The following is an 11,526-nucleotide window of genomic DNA, read 5'->3' on the forward strand; positions in this document are numbered from 1 at the left end:
GATGCTGAAGGGATGGTGTTTTAAGGCCTTGTGGGTTTAATAGAAAGAACCAAATTAGGGTTTAGTGCACAATCTTGACTGTCTGTTTTGAATCCTAGGGTGCCAGAAAATCTGAACGATGGACAATCCCCCTGTATGTAGAATTACCGCTCCCCTTCATCATCCAGAAACTGGGAAGATAACATTTTGCGCGATAGCTGCTCTCCTTCTTAGATATTTTTTGACTCTCGTCGGCGCGCCGCCCTCCCCCGCTGTCGCCGGCGCCGCCGCCAGCCATGCTTCTCCTCCAGAAACACATCCTCCTTCTCTCTTTCCATCCCCGCACCGCCACTAGCCTCATCTCTTTCCCCCACCGATGCCTCTTCTCCAATACCCGATTCGCCACCAGCACCGCCGCCGCCGTCGCAACGTCGGCTAGCCCTCTTACCTTCGCGGTGGAGGACTATCTGGTCGCGTCCTGCCACCTCACCCCGAAGCAAGCCGTCAAGGCCTCCAAGGTACTCTCCCACCTCAAGTCCCCCTCCAGGCCCGAAGCCGTTCGCGCCTTCCTCTCCGACCTCGGCCTCTCTCACGCCGATGTCGCCGCCGTCGTCGTCTACGACCCGCTCTTCCTCTGCTCCGAGGTCGACAAGACCCTTGCCCAGCGCCTCGCCGAGCTCCGGGACCTTGGGCTCTCCCCGTCCCAGATCGCCCGCCTCGTCCTCGTCGACCCCGCCCGCTTCCGCCGCCCCACCATCATCTCCAAGCTCAAGTACTACGTCCCTCTCTTCGGCTCGTTCGAGACCCTCCTCCAGGCGCTCAAGAACAACTCCTACCTCCTCAGCTCCGACCTCGAGAATGTGGTCAAGCCCAATGTGGCGCTCCTGCGAGAGTGCGGGCTAGGTGACTGCGATATTGTCAAGCTGTGCGTCCCTGTGCCGAGGCTGCTCACCACCAACCCGGAGCGCGTCAAGGAGATGGTGGAGCGCGCTGAGGATGTCGGTGTGCGCCGTGGCTCCGCCATGTTCAGGCACGCGCTGCTGGCTGTCGCATTCCTCAGTGAGGAGAAGATTGCTGCTAAGGTGGAGTTCCTGAGGAAGACATTCGGGTGGTCGGAAGCTGAGGTGGCCATCGCCGTCGCAAAGCTACCAGTGGTGCTGAGGAACTCCCAGGACAGGCTGCAGCGCATGGCGCAGTTCCTGATGTACGAGGTTGGGTTAGAGCCTGAGTACATTGCTCACAGGCCGGCAATGCTTACTTACAGCCTAGAGGCCCGGCTCAAACCCCGGTACTATGTTGTCAAGTTTCTTAAGGACAATGGATTGCTAAAGCGCGAACGAAGCTTCTATACTGCAGCCCAGGTCAGCGAGAAGGTATTTGTGGAGAAGTTCATAAATCCTCACAAGAAAGCTGCGCCTTGCCTTGCTGAAGACTATGCTGCCACTCTCAAAGGGAAAGTGCCCACTAGATTCAGATTGCAGGAACCAAGAACAAGCTCTAAAAGTATTTAAATGCTTATTGCAATACGGAGTTTTCAGTCTGGAGTCTGCACAGTAAGCTGCCAAGTCCTGTTTCTCTGTTGTTCCTCTAGCACTATAACTGGATGTTGGATGTCTACTATTGAATGTGACTTACAGTTTTGGTAGTTGCTAACATTTCCTGAATTCTGATATGTTTTGGTCGTCATCCAGTATAGAAGAAAGCATTGCATAGTTATGAATCAGTTCTTTGTCACATGTCATGTTCATACACATTGTTTCTGAACATGGTTTGATGAATCTGCAATCTGTACTAAGATCAAACAAACTTTCAGCATCTTTAGGTCTCATTTGGATGCGAGAGTTTTCTTGTCTGTTTAGTAAACGAACTTGTTCCTGTTAAATTCCCTTGGAATCCTGCATTACAAACATGCCCTGTAATGTGTATTAACCGCTTCTTTCGAATGTTTTGCTTATTATTTCAATTTGCATACGCTTTAGCTTCCCTCATCTACAATAGTGTTCACCATAGCAACAGGAAAGATGATCCTTATGACAACAGTGTTCCAGGCCTTGTCGATACTTACGATTCTAGCCATGTTGGACTGCTCCAATGGAGCTGTTCTGTGAAACAACAACAGGAAAGAAGAAATGCTGACACTTGTTGCTGAAAGTACTAGTGAGAAGAACTTGTTATAAGGTTTGGCATATCGACAGTTAATTGATGCAATCCTGTTTCAGTTGTGCTATGAGTTATCAATTTCTGATGAAGAGCTTTGGCTTAGACACCGGCTTCCATCTAGAGCTTGGTTTGGATTGTTGAATAGTTTATCAATGTGTTTCTCCGGATCTTCACAGCCAGAGGTTTATGCATATGTTTCTGTGTTCTTGCTTGAAGTAACTTGTTTCGCTGATGCAGCTCCAGTACATCGTTCATTTCTAATTTCCCCAAAGTAAGTTGTTTGAAACTCGCAAGTATTTAGAATAATACATATCTGGAATAGTTTGTTTTGTTCTCTTCTTGGGCCGAAGTTAGCTGTAAGAAATTTTCCTTGGCTGTATACGAACCAAGCTGAAGATAAGCGTGGGCCTGCATCTTAGAATGATAGTTCCGAAAGTCAGTGATTTCATAGTATTAGTTAGACAGATTATACGAGTTGTGATAAATGAAGAAAACTATATAAGAGTAAACTATATAATTTCAATTTAATAGGGTGAGAACTTAATTACATAAGTTGTTTGTTGGTCGGGGCACCCGGAAATAAAATCTGAAAGGTACATACTGCAAGCTATAGCTTGGATATTTTGTCTGACATACTGCAAGGTGCATTTTGGATGTTTAGGCCTTTTGAGGAACTTGGGTGAAGGTTCTTCCATATGTCTCTTATTTTCACGTGGTGAAACAGTACTCGTTAACAAAATTACATATCCTCTGGCAGAAAAAATATCGATGAACTATAGATTTAAAAATCATCTTCGCCACCCAAAAGCGCTTATAAAATATCGTCGGCATGCCATCTGCCCCGGCGCCTTGAGATCACCAATTCTGGCGATTTACACAAAAATAACCCTTTGTTGGAACTATAGCACAGACTGACTCTCCGGGGAAACTATTTCACCCATCTAACCCTTTTGTGTGGCGCCCCTCACATCGGCGCCACACCTTGCTGTGTGGCACCCGTGCCTGCGGCGCCACTCTCCCAGCCGACGTGGCAGGATGTGTGGCGCCGCTCCCATCGGCGCCACACGGTGAAACTGTGGCGCCGCTTGGAAGGGCGCCACACATCCACTTATGTGTGGTGCCCGCGCCCGCCCCCAGCCCGACCCAGCCTTCTTCTTCTCCTCTTCCGTTGTCTCTGTTAGTGAAGAACCGACGCTGCCGCCGTCCCCCCTCCCCCCCCCACACCAAATCCACCAAGGATTCGTCAGATCTGGCCGGCCAACTCCTTCCTCATCCATTCCTCAAGGTATTCCCCTTCATCCACTAGTGTTGGTGGATTTGGTAGATTTGGATATGAACCCTAGACATGGAAATTTATGTTGGTGGATTTGGATATGAACCATAGATATGGAAATTAAAGTTGGTGGAATCTACATTGTAGTCTATGTGTTTGAGCCAAAGATTTGTTGGAACCCTAGATATGAAATTTTACATGTATGTGTTGAAACCTATGTATGTATGTGTTGAAATGTCTAATATTTGCCTAGCAAATGCATTAAAATGTGTTACGTATGCCTAGTATTTGTGGTGGAATAACTTATATTTGTTAGGAATGGCTCATAATATGGTGTTTTATGATTTTATCCCTAGATATGAATGTATATGTATGTATATGATGTATGTGTGATGGCTTATTTGGATATATTCTCATGTATGTGTTGCTCATATTTGTTAGGAATGGCTCATAATATGGTGTTTTATGTAAACATGTAGGATGGTGTATCTCCTAGATCAAGAGTATGACAGGGATCACCGGGCTTTTCATATGACGGAGAGGAGAACGGATATTCACCCTTTGAAGATTCGTTACCATGGCACAGTAGATATGGCGTATGACGAGAGGTACACGGAGTTCATCCAGCCTACCGGTCTTCTTCCGTTCATATCGCTTGTAAGCCGTGGGGGGCCGAACATGAACGCCGCGGCACTCACCGCCCTTGTCGACCGGTGGAGACCGTAGAAGCACACCTTCCACTTGAGGGCCGGCGAGATGACCCCTACTCTTTGTTGTGAAATGTATATGTGGATTGCCTAGCCCTTTCCATCAGTTCGGACTTTTGGTTCAAGTGGCTAGTGCATGAAGCTTAACATGGTATCAAAGCCCCAGGTCTCGAGTTCAAATCCTGGCTTTCACAATTTATTCTAAAAAATTATCTCTTCTCCCCCCTCTCCTCGCAGCCGCCGCCCGCCCCGGCACCCAGCCGTCCCGCGCCCGACCGCCGCCGCTGCCTCTTTGCCTCTCTACACGTGGTGACTTGTCTTCTCGTCTTCCCGTCACACGTGAGAGGGGGTGTTGACGTGTATAAAGTAGATTGCCTAGCCCTTTCCATCAGTTCGGACTTTTGGTTCAAGTGGCTAGTGCATGAAGCTTAACATGGTATCAGAGCCCCAGGTCTCGAGTTCAAATCCTGGCTTTCACATGGTTTTCGCAATTAAGCCTAAAAATTGATGTTGTCCCCCTCTTTAGCCACCGCTGATGCCCTGTTTCGGTGTGCTCTTCTTCTTTCACGTGTTGACTTTCTCTTCTCCCGTCTCACGCGAGGGGGGTGTTGTGAAATGTATATGTGGATTGCCTAGCCCTTTCCATCAGTTCGGACTTTTGGTTCAAGTGGCTAGTGCATGAAGCTTAACATGGTATCAGATCCCCAGGTCTCGAGTTCAAATCCTGGCTTTCACATGGTTTTCGCAATTAAGCCTAAAAATTGTTGTTGTCCCCCTCTTTAGCCACCGCTGATGCCCTGTTTCGGTGTGCTCTTCTTCTTTCACGTGTTGACTTTCTCTTCTCCCGTCACACGCGAGTGGGGGTGTTGTCATATGTATATGTGGATTGCCTAGCCCTTTCCATCAGTTCGGACTTTTGGTTCAAGTGGCTAGTGCATGAAGCTTAACATGGTATCAGAGCTCCAGGTCTCGAGTTCAAATCCTGGCTTTCCCAATTTATTCTAAAAATTATCTCCTCTCCCCGCAGCCTCCTGCCGTGTGGTTCCGGCCTTCCGCTACTCGAGACCTGGGGCTCTGATACCATGTTAAGCTTCATGCACTAGCCACTTGAACCAAAAGTCCGAACTGATGGAAAGGGCTAAGCAATCTACTTTATATACGTCAACACCCCCTCTCACGTGTGACGGGAAGACGAGAAGACAAGTCAACACGTGTAGAAGAGGTAGCGGAAGGCCGGAACCACACGACAGGAGGTTGCGGGGAGAGGAGAAATTTTTAGAATAAATTGGGAAAGCCAGGATTTGAACTCGAGACCTGGAGCTCTGATACCATGTTAAGCTTCATGCACTAGCCACTTGAACCAAAAGTCTGAATTGATGGAAAGGGAAAGGCAATCTACTTTATACATTTCACAACACTCTTCAGGATGTTTCCATGATACTTGGTCTTCCTATTCAGGGCGATCCACTGTGTATGAACACAGCTTCTGATGGGTGGCGCCAGCAGATGGAGAACCTTATTGGCATGGCTCCTCCGCCGCCAGAAGATCCAAAGGAGAGAACTCCCGCCGGCGCATCTTTCTCTTGGATCAGGCTTAACTTTGGAGAATGCCCGGAAGGGGCCAACGAGGACACTATCAGGACGTACACCCGTGTGTACTTATGGTACATGCTGTCGAGGACTCTCTTTGCTGACAGTGGTGGGAAGCTGGCCCATTGGTGTTGGCTCAAGACGCTTACGGTGTTGGAGCACCGGTGGAGTTGGGGAACAGCGGTACTTGCCTACCTCTACCGGCAGGTGATGATTTGTTGTATTTACTATTCTTCTATAGTAGTGTGCTAGACAAAATACTAACCAAATGTCTTATTTTCACAGTTGGACGAAGCTTGTCGCAGGACTGGAAAGGGCGGTATTGGTGGATGCTTGCTCCTACTTTCCGTATGGAGCTGGGACCACCTATCAGTTGGGCGGTCCAGGATACTCGACGAGAGGCCATGGCCTCATCACCGGAACAACCTTGATCGGAAGCCAACTTGGGCATATCTTTGGACAATGTCTCGGAGATGACGAGTGATCCAAAGATCATGTACAGGCACTACACTGAGGAGTTGGACACTCTTACCGCTGAGCAGGTAACCGATTTTAATCGATCACTCCTTTGCAATCCGAGTTCATAAATTCTACTGGCATGTTGTAAATTCTGAAATATTTGAATGCTGCGGGTGGATTGGGAGTCATATGGTACCTACTACCATATTGGCGCGGGGATGCCTGACCTCAACCCCAAGTGCATTGAGGAGGCGCGGTTCTGGCGTATGCGCTGCCCACTCATATGCATGTGGCTTGTTGAATACCACCAGCCGCACAGAGTGATGAGACAGTTCGGGTTGTATCAGGAGTGCCCACCTGAGTGGCAAGACACGGACCGCATGCTCCATAGGTAAACTTCTTGAATCATGCGATGGAAGCTTGTTGATTGAAGAGGTAGAATCTAACTTCTTGATTCTTGCAGGCTTGATAGGCAGCGGCAGAGGAAGATCACAAATTGGCCTGTCCATCATAGAGGCCACGTCATAGCGTTCCAACACTGTTTGGAAGCGATACGGAATGCTGGCCATGTGGAGATTGTGCCTCACGACTTGGCCGCTTTCAACAACTATCTCCAATGGTTTCATCAAAGCACGCGAATCGAGTTAGTGAACCACGCGTATGATGATGACATCTTGGACGACCCCATCGAGTTCGATGAGGTTGCGCAAAGCCAGCACAACATCTATGCTCGCAAAGGGAGATCGACTTCTATTGCTTCCGAGCTGAACTTCGTGGTAATGTATTCTCTAATTAGCTAGTACATCATCTACATTGGCATGTGCTCTTATAAATTGTGTATAATATGTTTGTCACAGCGGTCCGAGATCCAAAAAAACAGCTGAGGAGTGCGAGGTTGTTTGGGATCAGAGCTAGAGAGATGAAAAGCCTGTCGGACCGTTGCGGCATTTCATTAAGGTATGATCACCAACTTTGAATGTAAGCTATTATGTTCGGGTGGCTTTGTAACCATGACTTCCATGACGCAGAACACTGCACGAAAGATGCGGCGGTAAGCCAACTTGCTAGGTTGCCGCGACGGCGAAATTGCTACATCCTCTTCTGAAGCTTGAAAACTAGATCCGTCTAAAGCTCAGTATAGGTTCGAGGCTCCAAACTCTTGTATTTATCGTACTTTTGCCCTGGGGAGTTTCTTTCTCTGTTCGGGCTAGCCGCAGGCGGGAAGTAGGGGAAGGGGGGCATACTGGCAAGTTGACTTTACTCACCGTACTAGCTCTTTCTATAATCAGTGAATGGGCGCCCTGAATGGAAATTAATCAGTCAGTTGAATATTCGGGAGCAGTAATTTAATCGTTCTATTTTTTTTCTTATAGAGGTGGAGGTATGGACTATTTTGTTGCTGTCAAACATGTGCTTACTAATTTCAACTTTTCTAATCTCATGTGTTCATGTTTGTGAAGATTCCTGACGACGACACCATTCTGAGTCAAAGCATTAGTCGCGGCAAGAAGCAAGCCACACTGTCAGCTTACCAATTGAAGCCAAGGGGCAAGGCTCCAAACCGATACACTCCAGACGATTATGTCAACCGAGGAAAGAAGGTTGTGATTGAGGAGGATGAGGCACCGCCGCGGAGATCATCTTTGAGGAGGATGAGGAACGATGAGCCGTTATCTTCAGAGGAGGAGGAGCAGGAGGAGCAGCAGCAACAAGAGCCACGACAGCGGATGAAAAGGATGGCCGTCCGGAAGCAGCCCGTGAGGAGGGGACGTCGAGGAGGATACTAGGATTTGCTACGTGTTGTTCTGAACTCTATATTCATAAGTATCGTATTGTGAACAGTATGTCATTTCGAACCATGTCTCTATTGCTACGTGTTGTTTGAATCTATGTGCTAAGATGTGAGCTATGATGTGTGCTATGTGTATGTTCTATGTGTATGAAATTGCTATTGTTGTGTTGAAAATTGTTTACATAAGGCAAGAATTTTCATGTTTTTAGCACAAGTCAACGTGTGGCGCCCCTCACGCCGGCGCCACATTGCACCGTGTGGCGCCCATGGCATCGGCGCCACATATGTTGATTATATGTCGAAAACATCCAGGAGCTCCGGACGCTTGGTCCTTAGCCGTTTTGGCGAGGTTGTTTGTGTGGCGCCGGTGGCATCGGCAAAACGGCTAAGTCCCAGACGATTTGTCTTACAGTATGTTTTGGGCAATTATAAGTGCATGTGTGGCACCGATGGGAGCGGCGCCACACATCCTGCCACGTCGGATCGGCACACAACTCAGCGCCGAGGTTGCCACATCGGCTGGGAGAGTGGCGCCGCAGGCACGGGCGCCACACAGTGAGGTGTGGCGCCGATGTGAGGGACGCCACACAAAAGGGTTAGATGGGTGAAATAGTTTGGCCGGAGGGTCAGTCTGTGCTATAGTTGCAACAAAGGGTTATTTTTGTGTAAATCGCCCACCAATTCTATCCAGAGCCGCTTGAAAAAAAAAATTATGTTATTTGCAACTCACTTCAATTCTTAGTTGCAAAACACATACAACAGTCAGCATGTAATCCAACCAACGGTTCAAACTTTTTAATTATCGGTCCACCCAAAAAAAATACTACCTCCATACCGGATTAATAGACAATTACGCATTTCGAGAAACAAGTTTAACTATAAATTTGGTCAACAAAATATGAGATATATACCACAAAAATTATACCGTTGGATTCGTATTCAAAAAATGTTTTCAATAATATAATTTTTGTGATATATATCTTACATTTTATTAACCAAATTAGTAGTCAAACTTGTTTCTCGAAGTGCGTAATTGCTCATTAATCCGGTATGGAGGTAGTACATTATTTAAACTCATATTGGTGTGAAAGTGCGCCATTGACCCACAACCGACATGCCCATGCATGCAACTCATCACATCAATGAACATGAAAATAAAAATAAACAACGGCGTGTGCGCGTGCATGTTATCCCATCTTGTTTACCAGATCAGACGTAGCACTCGTAGAGTTTGATGTCCATCTGCAGACGGAAGTAGAAGGAGCCCTGAACATCGTCGGTGCGGATCGTTGCGATGCCGCGCGCCATGAAGAAGTCGCCGGTACCCCCAACGACGGTGAAGTCGCGCGTCTCCTCGTCCATGAGGTCAGCGCCCATAAGAGCATCTCTAGCAGATCCCGCAAACCGCAAACCGCATACTGCAGCGTATGCGAGGCACGAAACGCGATATGCAGGCGAAATTTGCTCCGGTCGAGCAGATCCCGCGTCGCAGCACGCATAACAGCATATTCCGAATATCTTTGTTATGCGATTTCGCATCGCGGATCTGCTCGGCGAAACATGTACAGAAACTGTAAACTAAACCGCAAAACAGGTTTGTCCCTTATTTCGAAGGTGTTCGACGAAATGCCCCAAAATCTGCAAAGTTTTAATACAGCATTGCGCGGCATGGCATGGAAGAATGCATCCTCAATCCTTTGCCAATAGCGCTTGCCGGTTTGATCGGTGCCGGTTACGGCATCGATCGACACCGACTCCCACGCATTGATCAAAGCCGCGTCTTCCAACTCGCTGTAGTTGGAGCTACGGATCGATTTGTTCTTCGCCGGTGCAGCATCGAGCAACACGCCGACGACGTCCTCTTGAGTCACCCCCTCGGTTTGAGTCACCTCCTCGCACTCCACATCGGTGCCGTCGTCCACGCCAATCTCATAGTCCACTGCGGCCTCGTCGTAATCCTCTCCGAGCGGCTCCATGTCAATGTCGATCGACGCCGAGTTCAGCATGCCGACGAAGCTCTCGTGCTCGACGGGCCTGCGGAAGAGAAACCGGCGTCAAAATTCACCGCCGTCGGCAAGGGGGAAAGGGGAAATTTTACCTTGGCGAGTCGCCGTCGGCGGGAACGGGTGCCGTGGCCGCATTCAGCACCGCCATGGATGCCTTCTTCCTCACCGGCGCCTTCTTCGCCGCCGTCTTTGCCGCCGCGGTCTTGTTGGCGCCGCCCTTCCTCCCCGACACCTTGCCCTTGGATGCCGCTCGAGGAGGAGCATCCGGCGAAGATCCGGCGGCGACGTGTGTGCCCGGCCGCTTGCGCTTGGCCACATCGAGCTGGCCGGTGGCAGCGGCGGCGGATCGAGCGTTGGGGATCGCGGTGGCGGTCGATTCGATCCCCGCAACGGAGCGCGGGGGACCCGGTGGGTTCGCGGCGGGGTTCGCGGTGGTGGCCATGGCGGCGCAAGCAACCTGCGGCGAGGGGATTCCGGCGGCGGCGGCGCGGCTGTGTGCGGGAACGAAGAATGGGGAGCTTTCCCTTCGCACGCGATGCAGTCCAGCCTGCATAGGGCACCAAAAACTGCTTTTGTGCGGTTTCGGGAGCCGCGGTTGCCGACGCCTGCAAAATATTTTGCAGTTTTCGCGGATATGCGGGATCTACCCTGGTCCGTTTTTTCGCCAAAAACCGCATACAAGCGATGCAGGCCGCGTTTGCGGGATCTGCTAGAGATGCTCTAAGGTTGAGAGTGCCCTTGTGTGCCGCGGAGTTGAACACGAGCGAGAAGCAGAACCAGGCGGTGTACGTCTCCTTCTTGTCGTAGAAGTAGAACCCTTGCGCGCGTGCCGCCGGCTCCTCGTCCCCGACGGGCAGCGCCTTCCCCTGGGTCACCAGGTCGTCGAACACCACCAGCATGCCGAAGAAGGTGCCGTTGCTAAAGTGCGTCGTGCTCAGCGCCGTCGGCTTGGTCGCCGGTGCCGCCGTCGCGTTCGCGGAGTTGTTGACGCCGTTGTAGAGGATGTCGTGGAGGTAGAGCGTCATCTTCCTGCACGGCTCGTCGGAGCTGCTCGAGACGACCCTCTTGCGGCCGTGTGCGGCGGCGCCCACCACGCTGAGCAGAAACACGAGGAGCACGATCCTGGATGATGCGGTGAGGCCTTCCATCGGCAAATATGGTTCACTGCAGCTCCCACTATAAGCTTTATTCAGCAAAGCTAAGCTGAAGATCCCAATAGATCAAGTGAGTGACCACGTATTGCTGTCGTTCTGTTTAAGAGCTCGATCTGAGCATGCTATTTATAGAGCAGAGAACGATGCCATGGAATAATTACTTTCGGCTAGTTGGAGTTTTTAAACAGAAGTTTTTTTTAAAAAAAGAAGTTTTTAAATAGAAGGCCGTAGCCCTGCCTTAAATTAATAAGGCCGTTTCCGGCAAGAAGATACAAGATGCTGAAAATCAGCTAACAGGAATCGAAAAACTACAAGTAAAACAAGAAAAAGGAGTGGAACGGACGCAAGGTGATGCTACCGATCAAGGAAGGCGTGCATGCATGTGCACGGTGGGTACAACGGCGTA

At 49.5% G+C, this 11,526-nt stretch overlaps 2 protein-coding genes across 2 annotated transcripts; one reads left to right on the forward strand and one right to left on the reverse strand.

The window, feature by feature from the left end:
* Window positions 1-203: 203 nt before the first annotated feature.
* Window positions 204-1,886, forward strand: LOC124674015 (transcription termination factor MTEF18, mitochondrial-like). The gene has a single exon (XM_047210057.1). It carries the CDS (start codon window positions 276-278, stop codon window positions 1,488-1,490), a length of 1,215 nt encoding a protein of 404 aa, XP_047066013.1. The 5' UTR covers window positions 204-275; the 3' UTR covers window positions 1,491-1,886.
* Window positions 1,887-9,169: 7,283 nt separating this feature from the next.
* LOC124674026 (dirigent protein 5-like) lies at window positions 9,170-11,114 on the reverse strand. Its single transcript, XM_047210066.1, has 2 exons — window positions 10,770-11,114; window positions 9,170-9,319 (listed from the first exon to the last, which is right to left on the reverse strand). The coding sequence occupies exons 1-2, from the start codon at window positions 11,112-11,114 to the stop codon at window positions 9,170-9,172; spliced, it is 495 nt and encodes a 164-aa protein (XP_047066022.1).
* Between the last annotated feature and the right edge of the window lie 412 nt (window positions 11,115-11,526).

Source organism: Lolium rigidum, chromosome 1 (genome assembly GCF_022539505.1).
Source record: "Lolium rigidum isolate FL_2022 chromosome 1, APGP_CSIRO_Lrig_0.1, whole genome shotgun sequence".
NCBI lineage: Eukaryota > Viridiplantae > Streptophyta > Magnoliopsida > Poales > Poaceae > Lolium > Lolium rigidum.